Consider the following 16799-nt stretch of genomic DNA (forward strand, 5'->3'; position numbering starts at 1 on the left):
CACAACACAGCTGGGCAGGAGCCTTTGGGACTACAGGAGTAGAGAGGACTGCAAGGCGCATTCCCCACAGATGAGCCTCAGAGGAAGTGGAAATAGATGAGTCTGGAAGGAGGGGGCGGGCACCACTAACCCACACATTCTCTTGGGTCCACTTGTCACCAAGACAACAGAGACCCTGGAGGTCTGCTAACAGCTGGGAATCTACTCTGAGGAGGGCAACTCCCCAGCTTTGCTGGCTGAGGAGGGTTAATTACCCCCACAGGAACCAGGGGGTGTTGGTTTATATCTGTGGAAAACCACAGCTCCTGTGGGTTTTGCAAACACAACAAAACACCCCTATTCTCCCCCTTCTAAGTAGCCCAACTCACATTGACCAGAGTCTGTGAAGCCCGAAGGGCCTGCTTTGGGCCTTGGTCAGGTGACTGGCCAACAGGTAGAGCCAGTGTGCATGGTATGCCCCAGGAGGAAAGGCCTTCCCAGCCTAGAGCCTTCAAGCCCCTGACCACTCTGCCCTCACAATTTCCATGTTACAGGGTCTCTTTGTTGCTGTGTGAATGGAGTTAATTCCGACCCAGCAAGTGACTCTATAGGACAGAGTAGGACTGACCCAGGAGGGTCTTCAGGTTGTCAGCTTTACGGAAACAGGATTTTCCTCCCCCTGTGTGGCTCACTCAAAAAAACCCTTACTGCCATGACTCAAAAAACAAACCAAACAAACAAACACTGCCACGAGTCGATGCCACTCATAGCGTCCCTGTAGGATAGGGTAGAACTGTCCCTGAGGGCTTCGGGGACTGTCACTCTACTCGAGTGGAAAAGCCCCGCCCTCCTCCCACAGGAGGGCTGCTGGCTTGGAATGGCCGACCTGGAGGGTGGCAGCCCAAGGCTGTGCTGGCAGGGTTTCCGGCAGTGTGGCTGGTGGGTCCAAAGTGCTGACCTTCCAGTTAGCAGCTGAGCATTCAAGTGCTGTGTCACCGAGGTTCCTTGACAAGGGCCCAGCCAGCAAGTGATGAAACTAGAATGTGGACGCGCGTGGGGCCTACACCAGGGGCTCAGTCGTCACAAACACCCTAGTGCACAGCATCCAGGTGGTCCCACAAGTCCAGACGACTCAGTTCAAATTGCAGCAGGTGTAAGGTCGTGAGAAATCCTCAAGTGGGCTCCCTGTATTTTCTCTCACTCACCCACTCCAACCCAGAATTTGGATCAACTCAGAGTGCCAAGGGGAAGGCCCAGCAAGAGTCCAGGGCCTTCCTCCCCAGAGTGACACAGCTCGGGGCTGGCCATCAGGCAGGCTCTCAGAGTTCACTGGGATCCCTGGATTCTTTCAGGTCGGTTGGGAACTGCTGACATTTCATCTGATGTATTCCTCATCATGAGGAAATTAAATGGGTTTGTAAAATGAGTCCAAGTTCACTCCTGCTCCCTTCTACAGAGCCATGATTTATGAAGTCACTGAGAGTTTGGAACAGAGTCTGGGTCTTCCAGGAAATGATTCTCCTTCAGGAAAGCACAGGCTCCTTTGAGGAGCTATTTGGAAACGCTTCCGGGCAGAATGCACGCAATGCTATGTACTTGTACGCGTGGAGGTAAGGAAAAGTTAACTTGGCAAACTTCCAGATGTCCAGACAGTCCCTGTGAGTCACAGCTCAAAGCCACCTGAAGACATCAACTCCTCCTGGTCATTCTCGGTGACTGTTGGGGCCCCAGCTGCACCGCCTCCTACGGACTGCAGAGGAGCCCCCAACTCTGCGGGTCCTGTGCCAACCGGTCCCCCCACCCCAATGGCTCGGCCACCTTCTGGCCAAAGTTTCACTCCCCAGCTGGCCTCCGGGGTCCTCATAATCTCGACCCCATCCCCCACCCCGCCGCCCCTCGAACTCTCGAGCCTCGGAACCCCCTAGTTCTTTTGCTTTTGCAGCTGTGCGCATCCTCTGAGGTCTCAAGCGGCGGGCCCCTTCTGAGGCCTGCCCACACGATGCCCTCCGCGGCGGCACTGAAGCTACCAGACAGCCCACTCTCGAGCTCCTCGGGGCGGGCTGAGCCGAAGGCTGCCAGGGATTGCACGCGCCCCGCTCCACGGTTTCCTCTGCGGCCCGAGGCCCGCTCACAGACCCCCGCGGGGGCTCCGGCCCAGCGGCTCCACGAGGAGCTTGGGCCGGCCGCTCCGGCCCGGCCCCGAAGAGCGCATGCGTCGGCGACCACGGCCGTTTTTCCCGGCGGCCTCGCGGCTAGCGCGTGGACACGCGTCCCCGGGAGCTGGCTGGCGGGCGCGCGCGCGGGGCGGGCGCGTGCAGGGAAGAGGCGGGGGGCGGCGGCGCGCGGCTCGCGCGTGCGCAGTAGCCGGCGGCGGCGCGAGCAGAGCTGGGAGATGGCGGCGGCGGCGGCGGCGGCGCCGAACGTGTGACCAGCCAGCCGCCCGGGAGCCGCCGGCCCGGGCCCAGCGCGACTCGGACTTCATCCGCCTGCCCACCATGGGCAACGAGGCCAGCCTGGAGGGCGGCATCGGCGACGGGCCGCTGCCGCCCGGAGTCGCCGGGCCCGGCCCCGGCCCCGGCCCCGGCATAGGGAAGCCGCCTTCAGCACCAGCCGGCGGCGGACAGCTCCCTGCCGCGGGCGCGGCACGGGCGACGGCGGGTCTCGCGGGTGCTGGCACCGGGCCCGGCCCCGGCCCCGGCCCCGGCCCCGGCCCGGGCAGGTAAGCGTGGATCCTGACGCCCGGGGGGCGGGGAGCTGCAGACCAAGGCTGGAGCAGGCAACCCACCAGGTAGAGTGGACAGTGAGCTCCGACGTCCGCCCGCTCTTTGAGCCTTGCCTGTGTGAGCCAGGTGGTCGTGAGAAGCGGCCCTCCCTTTCCTGCCGCCCTGCCCTGGTGAGGCAGGATTGCAAGCGCACGGTCAGTCGGGGCCTGCAGACCGTGACTCCGTCACGAACCCCAAATTCGCGTCCCCCCAATGCCCGGGCCAGAGCGCTCAGGAGGGGCTTATGTAACCTCAGCCTGGCCGCTCAGCGCTAGGGGAGCAGTGGGATTGCAAACGTCCTCCCTGACAGTGTTCGCGGGTGTCCATTATGTTGGGGTGAGGAAAGAGCGCAATGGGAGTGGCTGTCAGGAAAGAGAAGTGTCGCTGCTAGGAAGGAGGGAGATGAACATAGTTGAACCATGCACTTGGTCCTGAGCCTTTTCTAGGCATGTAGTGGCTCTCATCATCTCTGCAGGAAGGGAAATGCCCACAGACGCTTCCTGGGATCTGGCGGTGCTAACAGGGTCAAATGCTTTCACCAAGGCTTAGTGAAATGCTTTGGGTTGAAGCAAAATGGTATTTTTGAATGATCAAGCACCAAATATGTTCCTGCCTTATGATTTGGGTCACCACCCCAAACACAACCCAAGCCCACACGGAATACTGAACCTATCTGATCAAGAGCCATAAAACCAGCTTGTTTAAAAATGTCTGGCAACAGAGGCCCCGTGAAGCAATCAGATGGCAGTGGATGCAGTGGAGGGGAATGCCAATATGCATTAAATCAGTAGACCGAAAGCTCACCAAAGCGACCAAGAGGCGTCAAGCTAAAATGGAAGGCATTATCTTTACACCAAGTCAGCCTGGGGAGTAGCAAGACTGGAGGTGGGGGGAGGGGGCTGCTTGCTGGTGCCCTATGAATTTGCTGATATATACTGCCTTGACTGTTCTGTGTGGGGACACATAGCCTGTGAGAGTATACATACATACGTAATACATACATACATATTCCTTTCTTTAGCTGCCCAGCTGTGCCTCTTATGTGTTTATGCCTTCAGAAGTCATTTCTTAGACAACCAACAGTAGTGAAGGGCTCTTCATAGCAGGAAACCAGGCTGACTTCTGAGCATCTCTTTCAGAGCTGGGATGGTCTGTTGTACATGACCTGTTATTACGATAATGCAGTTGGTGGCACACACTCTTTGTCCTGTAAACACTACCCATTCTGCTGCGTGTTGAGATGCTGCTTGGGTTTAGGCTTGAGGGAGGTTCACGTAGGCTTCAGGATGCTCCCTCCAGAGGAAAATATCTAGAAGCTGAATGGAAAAACACTTTGGTGTTGGGAGTTCTCTGTATGGGGAATTTGGCATTTCCCTTCTCCTGCTCAGACAGGCGGCTTTGCTGGTGGTTGTCTGATGAGGCAGAGTCGAGCGTGTAAAATTTGGGCCTCTCAGAGGCACAGGAAGGAGACGACTGGTGTCTGCTACTTATGTTCCCTTTTAGTGTTTCCTTTCTACCCTGTCTACGATTGCCACCAGGCAGACACACACTGCCGTAGGTGAGGGGAACCAGAGGACCCTGCCTGCCTTAATAGTCACAGAATCTCTTGCCTGACTGTGGGGAAGGCTCACACTTGGGCCTGTGGTGCTGAGATCCCACAGCTGTCTGTTTCAGGGGGATTGATGGCCATTTGTCCCCCAAGCTCAGGACTGGGTACCTTTAGGACGTGGGGCTTTCTCTTTTAGTTGCTCTCCGGCTTGTGACAGCCAAGCAGTACCTCCATGCTCTCTGTCTCTCCTCTAACAGCAGAACGGCTTCTCTTTCAGAGTGTCTCAGGTGCCTGGTGCCAAATTTGGCATGTTCTTTTCTGCGATGCTGTTGAACAGGTACGTCCGTTGATGGAGAGAAAGACCTGTGGCGTGCACTCCTGCTGGGCATCCAGGAAAGGCCATTGGCAATGGGGCATGTTTGTTTCAAACAAACTTGCAAACTTGGGGGCTAGCAGAAAGTTCTTAGAGATGGGGAGATGGTCAAGTGAGGGGGAATTTCTTTTTCCAAACCAAGAAGGGGAATAGAACTGAGATCCCAGGAGAGTCCAATCTTTCATTTTGCCGTAATACTCATCTTCACCTGTGCTGGTCTTTGCATCCTCATGCTGAGCTACCTTGGGCCGTGAGGGGCAGCTAAGGAGCCTGACTTGAATCCCATGATTCGCAGCCCGGCCCCACCCACAGTGCTGCCTCAAATGGAGCTTTGGGCGTCTGAGGCCCTCAAGGCAGGGCTCTCTGCCCCTGGGCTCAGGATCGCTGGGCTCGGTGTGTAGCCTGCGCCTTTCTCAAGGAAGGTCAGATTGGGAAGGCTGAACCCCTATTTCAAGCCCTGTTCTCCAAGCTGTGGACCCTAATGTGCTTTTCCTAGAGGCAGGGATGACTGTCATTCATTCATTCATTCATTCATTTTGATGGAGCTCTGTGTAATGTACAGTCAGGTGCAGAGGTTGATGGAGTATCACATGTAAGACACACCACCTGATCAAGACAGAATTTCATCAGTACCTCAGGAAGCATCGTTTAAAAAGTTGCATGAAGGAGCCACGTGGCCAGTAGCAGCCTGTTGAGTGTGCACCCTTCCATCCAGTGGACCTGCCCCTGCCCTTCCTCTGCGGACATCTTCCCATTTGCAAATTGATCCCAAAGAGTATGTACCGCTCGTCACAAGTAAGCACTGTGCTGGGGTTTGTCGAGGTTCTGGAAGAATGTGCTCTCTCCCCCGACCTCACAGTCTGACGGGTCTGACCGTTCTTGTTGAGCAACTCGTGGAAGGGGTCTGCAAGAGGCTCCGTGGTCGGCCAGCTCAGTGCTGAGCACTGCCACATAAGTGGTGCTTATAGAAGAGTTGTCAAGGGAGAAGAGTGGAGACCCTACAGCATTCTGTAAAAGGGGGTGGATGGTGGGGTTAGGGAGAGGGAGAAATGGCAGGAGGAGAGTGGTTTGTACAGGCAGGAGGTATAGAGGAGGGGGTGGAACTGGAGTACACTGGACCAGGAAAGAGTCAAATGAGGTACCTCTCCCCTTGGACCCGCCATAGCCCATGACCAACACGTCCAGCCTACCTGCCATGGAGACATCTTGAGCCAAAGGCAGCTGGGCACAGGGAGCAGGGTTCGCTTGCTGTGAGAAGGGTGGGGGTGCTCTGAGAACCATACTGAGCTGCTTTCTCACAATGGACTTGTCAAATATAGTTTATGAGACTAATCTACAGAAAAAACGAAAGGCGCAAGTGCAAGGTTTGGGGGATAATGACCTTAATCACAGAGAAATCTTGTTGTGCCCCAGTGTCTGGGCTCTTATGGAGGCTGTGACCTGGCACTAAGTGACCCGATGGTGTCTAAATGGGGATGAGGTTGGGACTTTACCCAAAGGGGGAGTCAGTTCCTGCCAGGAAGAGAAAGGCAGCTTTGATAACCCAGCCATTTCTGGCACTAGTGAGACTGCTAAGATGCCGTCCACCGGGGGGTGGGGGGGTGGGGTGGGCGGGGAATAAATTTAAGTGGATTATCTTAACACGAGGGAGAAAAGCTAGCTTAGAAATTCTTGTTTAATTCTGGAAATTTTCAAACATACATTCAAGTGGAGTTCACAGGCGAGTGAAGCCCACAGCTAACATCAACTCATGGGCAGTTGTCCATCTGTCCTTTCCATCCCTCACCCCTAGAGAAGAACATTCCAGATATTGCTAACATTTTACCATTCCCATTTCAGTGTCTATTTATAAAAAATAAGGACTTTGTATTAACCCAACGATGGCACCATGATTACATCTAAACAGGTTAACAGTCTCTACAAATAGCCAGTCAGGGTGCCGTGTTCTGACTGTGCGACAGATTTATCTGAACTGTGATCCAAACCAAACGGGTCTACAAATTGCATTTGTCTGATAGATCTCGCCAGCTTTTTGAAATCTCCAGAGTCCCTGTTTCTTTTCCCTGTAATTTATGTCTGATTGTGCCATTTGTTCTGCGCTTTCTTGGATTCGGGATTATGCTGATTGCATCTCGTGGTGTCATTTCAGACGTCCCTCCATCCCCTGTTTTCCTGTAAAACGAAAATGAGGATTATATATCGAGCCGGTTCTGAATCTAATACCATTCTTTTGGTCAAAATAACCCTAGTATTTTTAAGGTTTTTATTGAGGGATTTAGACAAGAGAGACTGGGGTTCACCGACTGACGAGCCAGGCGTTGGGACCAGTTTGGGAACCAAAGAAAAGGGCAATGGATCACTTTTCTGTTCTCCTCCCCCACATCCCCGCCCCGTGAGGCTCTCCTTTTCTGATTAGGTTTGCTCCGAGGTTAAGAAGGGAAGTTTCTGAGGCCCCCTTTCACCCTAGCTCAGAGCATATGTGAGTAAGAGACTGCTCGGGGATTGGTTTGGGGGCTTTGGTGCACCCTGTCCCTTCTCCTCAGTCCTACATGTCAGCCTGGGCCTTTCCCCCGCCCCCCCTCTTGGTTGAGGGTAAGCAGGACAGCTGCTGCTGTGTGGGGGCTCCTTACGGGGAGTCTGTTCCTGGAGCCTGTGGGCCGCGTGCAGTGCGTGGGGGCTGACTGTGGGGGCAGGTTGATGACACTGTCAGCAGCCGCTAACTACCGTAACTGGGTACCTGCTTCATCACAGGCGCTCTGCTAGGGGCTGGATACACTAGGTGTTCCTTTTCACTCCGCCTGCCTGGCCTTGTCTGTCCTGACCCACCCTTCCTGCCACGGGACTTGCTTCTGAAAATGAGAGAATGGCAGACGAGCCCCGTCTCCCTGTCTCTTTGGGATGTGAGGCCTTCTGGGAAGTTGGGCTCGATGGACAAGGTAGCTGTGAGGGCTTCTGTCCCAGGTCTCTCCTCTGGGACGTGCGTACCATGTTGTGTCAATACGACACTTTCAGGACAGGTCCAGGCCCCTCTCCTGCAGGCACTCGGCTGTCTCCGTTCATCGGTGCAGCGATGGAAGTCATGGCTGGGGGGGGCGGGGTGGGGAGGACTCTGCTCCCAGGGTAGGGGAGGTACCTGGGGTAGGGGAGGTGGGATTCTGATGCCCTCCCCCTGTAGCTTTCTCTCTGTAGATTGGGCCTCTGTGGGAGTCTACTGCCCCAGAACACTCTCAGTCCGTTTGTTTTCGCGGTAGGTTCTGTCAGCTGTGCCTGGGCAATGGGACTGAGAACGTGTTCCCGAACTCACCTGCGTTGAGCCTTGGGCTCCCAGACTGGTCACACGGCTGCCCCGTTCTCTCCCTCTTGATCTTTGCTCTGATGGGGATCTGGGGTCCTGCAGGGAGCCTTGGTGACATTCCTACTTTTCCCCAAAGAGAGGATCATGTGGCAGTGTCATATCTCTGTGATTAAGCTTCCAGAAAACTCAGAAGTCACTCTTGGGATCAAATTCAGGCCTGGTTGTCCCTGACATGTCTAGGGCTGATGTCAGGGACAGATGAAGCAGAGCTTTTCTTTGAGGGGAAGTAGAAGGGGTAACTTCTAGGGCTTGGTGCCAAAGGCTAAGGAGATCAGGGAGCCTCTCCACCTCACTTAGTCCCATCTGGGACACCCCTGTACCCAGAGAGGGCCAAACTCCCCATTGCCCCTGGCTTGGGGCGAGCGTGGCCCGTCCCAGGAATGCTAGAGGAAGCATGAAGTGCTCTGGGAGGAAGGGGAGTGAGGACATTTCCTGGCAGTCACTCTGATACGTCCGTGCATATAGGTCGGCCACCAGGGTCACCAGACTTCTTGTATTTGGGATCAGTTGTAGAAGAGTTCTGCAGTTCAGTGCTACTTAGAAAGGACTGACAATGAAGTGAAATATTACCCTTGTGTTCAGGAAACCCTTTTGCTGAGCACCTACTTATCCTGGATGACACAAGGAAGGAGCAGAGCAAGGAGCATGCCACCGGTCCGCCCTCAAGTGGCTCACAGTCTGGTGGGAGAGAGACTTTACCCGCAGCCCCCTCCTGAAGTCAGTTTGCTCCTGCCTTCTCTTTGCCTCACAGAGGACAGATACATGGCAGCATGACTCAACGGGCTTGCATGATGTCCTACTTAAAACACTGGAACATCGATTGTTGTACAGCATTAACGTATTGGGAATTCCATAGGCCCAAGAGGAGTGATTTGGAAGAGCAGCTAACTAGTCGACGTTAGCGAATCGAAATGCTGTGCACCGAGCCCAGCTGGGGAACCGCGTCCCTTCCCTGCCTCCCGCTCTGGGGAGATGGACAAGTTAGCAAGAGGCTGGGCAGGGCTTCAAATGGAGCACAGGCTAAGGACGTTGGGCGTTTGAGGACAGGCCAGGGGAGGGCGGGCTGGCGGACACTCAATGGTGGAAACATCCTGGGTCATACCCTCGGGGTTGAAAATCGATCTCAACATTGCCCCAAACTGGCCGTGTCTATCAGCAAGTTGTTGTTTTTCCCATCTGTAAATGAAAGATTTAAGGAGCTCATCTCCAAAGTCCCCGCCCACCTGTGACACGTGATTTCTGTCGGACGGATCAAAAGGAAGGGCGATGATTCCCGCGGACTCTTCCGCCGCATTGGCCTGGAGCACAGGCCATGAGTCAAAAGGACTGAGAGGCCTGAGGTTACGCAGGAGCAACTCCCAGGGAAGAGGACTGGGCTCCCATTGGGCACTGGGCCTTTCAGAGCAGACAGGATGGCTGTATGATCAAGCCTGGGGCCAGGAGGGGGGCCGGCCAGTGCCCTGCCTCGGGGTGACCCTTGTTAGACAGCCTCTCGTCAGGCTACTGGCCTCTTGTGTTGAGTTTACCGGCCAGCCGGGAAGGCTCCCACCTGGGCCTGCAGGACCTGCTGCAGGCTGCCAGCTCTCAGCACGACCCCCCCCCCCCCCAGCAGTCAGTGTGCCCGTGGTTTCCAGGGGAGCTGGGGCTGGCAGATGCGCCCTGGTGGGGAGGGTGGCGTATGGACAGAGGCTTGACTTCTGGCCCCTCCACTACTGTCCTTAAAAGCTGGACAGACTCCTGTGCCTGTAGGGGGAGGGGCTGGAGGTGGTGCTCAGAGCAGTGTCTCCCACAGCCCCATGGCTTCTGCAGACCCAGGCAGCCCTTCCTCAACAGGGTCTGGCACGGGAGGCTTCTTCGTCAGGTGCACGGTTCCCCTGTGGCAGGGAATGTGCTTGCTCTGACCCCCCTTTTATTTGGAGCACCTTCGACTCTGGCTCCTACTGGATGCCAGAAGGTCTGCGCTCCCATTTTCCGCTGGTTAGGAGCCCTGCCTGGGCGGGAGCCCCCCAGCAGGTGCTTACCTGTGCTCCCTCCTGGACAGGTGACTCCATGGTGGGAAAGTTCTTCCTTGGTTCTATTTGAGCGAAGTGGGTTTCTGTGCACTCCCGATCTGGTGCTGACCGGTAACCCTGGCACTGCCTACTGGTCCGCTCACAGATTCCATAGGTGCTTAGTGTGCCAGGGTGGATGATGGTTTTGCCTGAACCTCCTCAGCCTCAGTCTCCCCCTCTGACCTGACAGCTCCAGCTTCTGGGGCTGTGATGGTGACTCAGGACCCTGGCGCACCTAAGCTGTCAGCGTCCTCAGGACTCAGCATGTCCATCAGACTACGAATGGATGAAGGGCCTTCACTCCTGCAGCCCAGGGACATCTGCCTACGCCCTCTGAGAGCTCTCACGCTTGTCCCGTGGCCCACTGGGTGGCTCAGCTGGGTCCCTTCCGTCCGGGGCTTGTGCGCCATGGAGCGAACCCACGGATACTGTATGAGTCTCTGTCCCCATTAGCTGTACTTGACATCCTTCCCAACCAGATGAGACCTTTCCACATCCTGACTCTGTCCCCTGATGTCCTGACTCCTTCCAAGACATTTAAGAAACAGAAGTGAGGAAAATTTCCACCTCCAATTGGGACTGAGATTTGTGGAAAGATGGCAGGGAGCTGAAGAGCAGGAGTTTATTTTTTCAGTTGCTCTGTCTCAGACATTGTGTGGGGACACAGCGGGAGGTGCGCGGCAGTGACGCAGACGAGGAGAGGTCCTTGGCCTTCACGGTGCTCACATTTTATTGATGGGAGACAGACAATCCAACACAAGCGAAGCACCCAGGATGTTAGGAGGCTCAGTCCTAGGGACGGTCTCAGAGGCCTCCTGAGAGAGGGCGAACCTCTGCTCCATGGTGCCTTCAGACCAGTCTTCACTAACAGTTGGCATGTGAACAGGGACCTGCAGAGGTGAGGGAGGGACACCTTCCAGATACAGGGGCCAGCGAGCTCGTGCAGTGACTGGCAGGAAATAGGGCCAGGGTGGCCGACATGGCATGAGGGAGGCGAGGAGACTGGAGATGATGTTCGAAGCAAACAATGGTGAACTGCCATCCTGCTGCCAACGCAGGGCTCCGGCAGCCACCATCGTCACACTGCCTTTTACTCTCAGTGAGAAGACATCGGGTGAGTTTGGGCAGAGGAGGCCCGTGAGGAGCTGGAGGTGGCTTTGTCTAGGGCAGTCATGGGGCGGTGGGTAGTGTCTTGATTCTGGATTTGTTCTGGCGGCAGTGCCGACAAGATTTGCTGATGGATTGGATATGGGATGGGAGAAAGGGGGTCCTTTAAGAATAGCTTCCAGAAAGTCACCTGCTTCTTACAAAATGCAACAGTGTGGAGGGGGAGGCCGATCTCCAGATCTGTGGAAGACAGACTGGAAGCAGAATTTAAATTTCTTCTGGAAGAGGGGATTTCTAGGGACACTCGAATCCCCTGGAGGGCTTATGAAAGTGGGTGCCCCAGCCTGTCTGACCGGCTCTACTGGGTCAGCCCAAAGAGATTTTGACTCAGTAGGTCTGAGGTGGGGCCCACTGTAATTGGCATTTCTGCCAAGTTCCCAGGTGAGGGCACCGAAGCTGGTGTCGGGCCTGTTGGAGAGCCGGGGCTCTAGGTGTCTTCGTGGCACCTGTCATTATCTGTAGATAATGTAGCATTTGTAGAGCTACTGGCCCACTTGGTTTTCTCCTTGTTGGATACTTACTGACCCTTTACGGAGCCTTGCGTGGAAGAGGGGTGAGGATGTGGCTTTGCCTGGGAGCTCTTCTTCCCCTGGGAGTCAAGAGTTTCTTCCGGAGCCCTGGTGTGGCACAGGGAATGAGCCCTTAGAAGAAAAGCCGCAGCTCAGAGCAAGCCAGATGACTCAGCCATCCCTGGGAAATGATCAGAAACCTCAGTGGTATTCCGACGGTCTCTTCTCTGAGGCCTGTCTGAGCAGATAGCTGTTTCAACAGCTGTGTATTTTGGGTTTTGGCCTTTTTGTAGCCCCCAAGCCCTTCGAGAATCGAGAGAAGAGATGACTCGCTTTGCGGTGCTGGTGCCTTGCTCCGGTCAGAAACATTAGGGGTCTTCTGAAACATGTGGCTGAGGACCGATTCCCAGGAGAAGATCTCCTGGGTCCCCAGGAGCTGTTGTCTCCATGGCAGAGGGAGAGGGGAAGGAACCTTCCTCTAGGATTCAACGGGCTGTTCCCCGAGCGGTTGAGCTTGGGGTAACAGCGAAGGCGGTGGGCTTGTTTGGGGGATAATCCAGCGAGGCTCTTTTCCTTCTCTGTGGCTACGTGAACCCGCTTTCCAAGCCCTTGGCTCCCATCCTAAGTGTCTCGTGTGGCCTCTCAAGGCTAAGACCTTGCCAGCTCGTGTTTGGGGTGGAGAGGCAAGACCTGCCTGGAAAGGTGACCACCCCTGGCAGCCCCATGCCCTGCCAAGGAGGCCCCTATGTGGGACTCTCATTTCCTCCCGGGCCATGGGATGCAGGACTCTCCGGGGGGAAGTGGGCATGGGGCTGTGGCTCCGGAAGACAGACGCTCCCAGGAGCAGCACGTGCTCTGCGGATGAGAATTCCACAGAAGAAATGGGGTGAACTTGGGCTGGGCGCCTTCATCCAGCTGCAGTGACCATCAGCATTTTGCCAACTTGTCTCGCCTGTCACCATTTTATCCCTCTTCCCCCCCCCCCCAAGTACTTTCAATAAAATCTAAACATACGATTACACTCAGAATTACTTTGGGATGTATGGCATGGTCACAGCCAGCGACTGTCAGTCTGATTTTCTAAGACGCTGTATTTTTCACACACAACACACCCATGTACACTTTTATCATGTCCTTACAGCTCATATTGGGAACTATGCCCGAGGGGGTTGAGTACATCTATGTGTGTGTGTGTGTGTGTGTGTATACAAAAACCTGTCTAACATGCACGTTAATGGTGTAAAGATACAGTCACCTAATAAGCATTCTCAGCATTCAGTTTTTGATCCAGTTGTTTCAAAGAAAATGACTGTTTTGTTTTGTTAGGTTTTAAAAATCAGACAAAGTCTGTGCATTGCATTTGGCTGATGCATTCTCGGACCGTCTGGCTGGAACGACCCCTGGCTGCTTTTCTTCCCATGACATGCATTCGATGAAGAAATTGGGACATTGGTCCTGCGGCCGTCTTCCGTTTCAGGTGTGGCGGATTTCTTCTTCATGCTGTTGGTTTCTGTGTTCGGTGGCCCTTCATGGCGCTTGGAAACTGTTGGTTAGCTCGATCAGGCGTAATATTTTTGGCAAGGATGCTTTACTGGTGGTGGTGTGTCCATCCTGGGAGGAAGCATTAATGTGCACTTTTCCCATCTCTGTGGTGGAAAGATTGCTCAGCGGACTCGGGTATCATCGGTCTGATGGATCCTTTATAAAGTACTCAGCAGCTAGCCCGTGGGGCTGGAAGTCAAAATAATGGTTACGAGGGGAAGGGAGTCGCGAGGGGATTTTCTAAAGAAATATCGTGTATCTCATTTTGGATAGCAAAAAGCAAAATACTCATCGATTTCTTCTCCTGATGGCGTTAGTATTCATGGATTATTCTTGCTTAGATCCACTATCTAATTCCCAAAGCAAAACTACGTCCACTGCCACCGCGCTGACTGCAGCACTAACGGACCCTACCAGGCAGAGTGACGTGGTCAAGCGTTTGAGGCTGTACGTCTCTCTGGAGGCAGAGAGCCTCATCTCTCTCCCAGAGAGAAGCTGGTGGGTTTGAACTCACAGCTGAATGAAAGCCTGCCTGCTCCCGCCATCCTCCCAGTAGGGGTTAAGTCGGGCTCCTTGTCGCCATGACATCAGCCCCTCCTGTTGAGGGGTTTCCTCTTTTTCACTGCCCTTCGGTTTTTCCAACCACTGTGTCCTTTGCCAGGGGAGGTCTCTCCACGGCCACAGTCCTTGAGAGGGAGACTTGCCACCCTCGCTTCTAAAGCGCGTTCTGGCGACACCTGCTCCAAGGCAGATTTGTTTGTTCTCTTGGTCGTTGCTCTGGTCTTCGCTAGCACCATAACTCAAGTGTGTCGGTCCTTCTTCTGCCGCTTCCATGTTCAGTGCCCAACTTGCAGATGCACATGAAGTGACTGACGGCGTCCGTGGTCAGGAGCACCTTAACCCGCCAAGTGGCTTCCAAAAGACCTTATGCAGCAAAAAAGAGGAGCTGGTAACAAACAACAGAAAGTAAATGTGTATAAAATGATGATGGCAACATATGCACAAATATGCTCGATACAATTGATGTATGGATAAGAGCTGTAAGAGCCCCCAATAAAATGATCTTTAAAAAAATTTTTAAATAATAAAATTAAAAGATGTTATGCAGCAGATTTACCCAATGCAATGCGTCATTTGTGTTTTTGACTGCTGCTTCCATGAAAATTGATTGTGAACCCCAGCAAGATGAAGTCTTTGACAATGTCAGTCTTTTCTCCGGTTGTCATGAGGTTCCCGATTGGTCAGGTTGTGTGGGCCTTGGTTTCTTTTACATTGGGGTGTAGTCCATCCTGAAGGTTTCAGTCCTTCATCTTCTTCAGCAAGTGCTGGAAGTCCTCCACTTTCAGCAAGCGGACTGTGTTGGCGTCTGCATATCAAAGGCTGTGAGTGAGCCTTCCTCCAATCCTGATGCGGGTTCTGCACAGGCAGCCCGTTTTATCTGACTGTGTGCTCAGCACAGAGACTGAATCAGTATGTTGGGAGGAGCAGCCCCGACACACCCCGTCTTGCTTTTGAATACACGTCCTGTTTCCTTGTTCTGCTCAGACGATGGCCTCTTGATGCATGTGCAGGTTCTGCGTGAGCACAGACAAGTGCTCTGGAACTTTCTGTTTGTCTCAAAGCTATTCATAGTTTGTTATGATCCACACTCAAGTGCCTCTGCACAGTCAACAGAACAGAAGTAAACATCTTTCTGGTATTTTTAGCTTACAGCCAAGATCCATCTGGCATCTGCAGTGATATCCCTTGTCTACATCTTCTGAAACCACCTTGAATTTCGGCAGCTTGTTGTTGAGATGCGGCTGTAACCAATTGTTTGATGATCTTCAGCAAAGTTTTACTTGATGCTAATGGCATTAGGCGATGATTGCCGTACTCTGCGGGGTCACTTTTCTTGGAGTGGGTACGTATATGGGTCTTGTGCAGTCCTCGCCTTTCCTGGCATAGATGAGTGAGTGCATCACTGCTTCCTCAGTGGGCCGAGACGTTTCGAGTGGGCTGCCATCACGTCCCGGAGCCTCGTTTGTGGCTAATGCCTTAGGGCAGCTTGCACTTCTTTCCTTCAATATTGCGGGTCTTGATCAGATGCTACCTCTTGAAACGGTTGAATGTCAACTAGTTCTTTTGGGTACAGTGACTTTGTGAATTTCATCCATTGTTTAATCAGGGGTTGCAGAATTCGCTAATGTTTTGCTATAAGGAACATTTTCTATCATTTGCTTTTTATGAAGTTCTATAAAAAGTGGATGTTATCTTCCCTTCTGTATTTATCAATTTTTAGAATCATGAGTTGAGCACCCCTGTCTTGTTTGGTTCTCATACAATTATGAATGCATAGGCTTAAACATATTTGATATGTCCTAATCAGCTACAGTTATTGTCTTTTCTGATGCTCAAGTTGTTCCATTTTTGGCTGGCACAACAGCTGAGCACTGGGCTTCTCATCAAATGGTTCAAACCGCCCAGAGACGCCTGAGAAGTAAGGCTTGGCCGTTTGCTTCCGAAAGGCCGCAGCCTTGAAAACTCAGCAGGGCTATCCTCCTCCGAGACCCTGAGGGTCACCGGGCTTCAGACTCGGCTTAGCATCAACTAGCCACAGCCCCTCAGGTGGGTTCCCGCTCTCTTTGGACATGGTTGGCTTTAAAAACCACCGTCGGTGTCTGGATATAGCAGATATCCCAGGCTCATGCTGCCATGGACCTGAAGTCAACCGCTTCCCCAAGGACGTGGGTTTGGAGCTAGTCATGGGGACATGAGGGACACGCGTTGCTGCCGGGATATCACTGTGTCTGTGCCTTTACCTGTGTGCATGTGTAATATACGTAGGAGTATTTGAAAGGTATAAAGCCCATAGTTCCGTCCTGATGTTTCCAGGTAGACTTGGAAGGAATTATCCCATAGCTGGGTTCTGCATGGGCTTTTCTCAGTGTTGCCCTATCTCTTCTCTCACATGCGTTACCATGCGTTTCATCCACCTGATGGCAGACAACTAACAACATGAGCATCTCTTCTCTCAAACTCCTAGCTCTTCAAGCACTGACACTGCTACCCATTTGCTGTAGCCCAGAGGGCTAGGAGCCCTGGTGGTTCAGCAGCCCTTGTTAATCGGAACGTCAGTGATTCAAAGCCCCCAGCCGCTCTACTGGAGAAGGGTGGACTGTCTGCTTCTGTGAAGATTGACAGGCTTCGAGACCAGATAGGGCAGTTCCACTCTGTGCTACAGCGTCACTGTGAGTCGGAACGCACACAAGGACAACAGGCTGGGTTGTAGTTTGGGTAGGTGTGTGAGTAAATGTATACGTATCTATCACACACAGACATACACACATATATATGTTTCGGAGTAATAAGTGTTTTTATAAACTCTAATACTTCTAACCGTAGCTTGAGATTTCCTTTTGTCCTCAGGCGATCTATTTCTAGAAATGCCTGGTCCAAGTTCTGTGTGCTTTGGACTTCCCGAAGCTGCTGTGTCTGCGTGGTTATGCCGTTACGGAAATATAAAAGCTAGT

General features: G+C 53.4%; 1 protein-coding gene across 1 annotated transcript in view; it reads left to right on the forward strand.

The window, feature by feature from the left end:
* Nucleotides 1-2474: 2474 nt before the first annotated feature.
* BSN (bassoon presynaptic cytomatrix protein) overlaps nt 2475-16799 on the forward strand; it is a 109085-nt gene continuing 94760 nt past the window's right edge. The window contains exons 1-2 of the mRNA XM_075547915.1: nt 2475-2698; nt 4568-4627. Coding sequence (XP_075404030.1) covers nt 2475-2698; nt 4568-4627 — 284 coding nt within the window. The remainder of the gene's footprint in view (nt 2699-4567; nt 4628-16799) is intronic.

The sequence above is a fragment of the Tenrec ecaudatus genome, chromosome 4 (assembly GCF_050624435.1).
Source record: "Tenrec ecaudatus isolate mTenEca1 chromosome 4, mTenEca1.hap1, whole genome shotgun sequence".
NCBI classification, from domain to species: domain Eukaryota; kingdom Metazoa; phylum Chordata; class Mammalia; order Afrosoricida; family Tenrecidae; genus Tenrec; species Tenrec ecaudatus.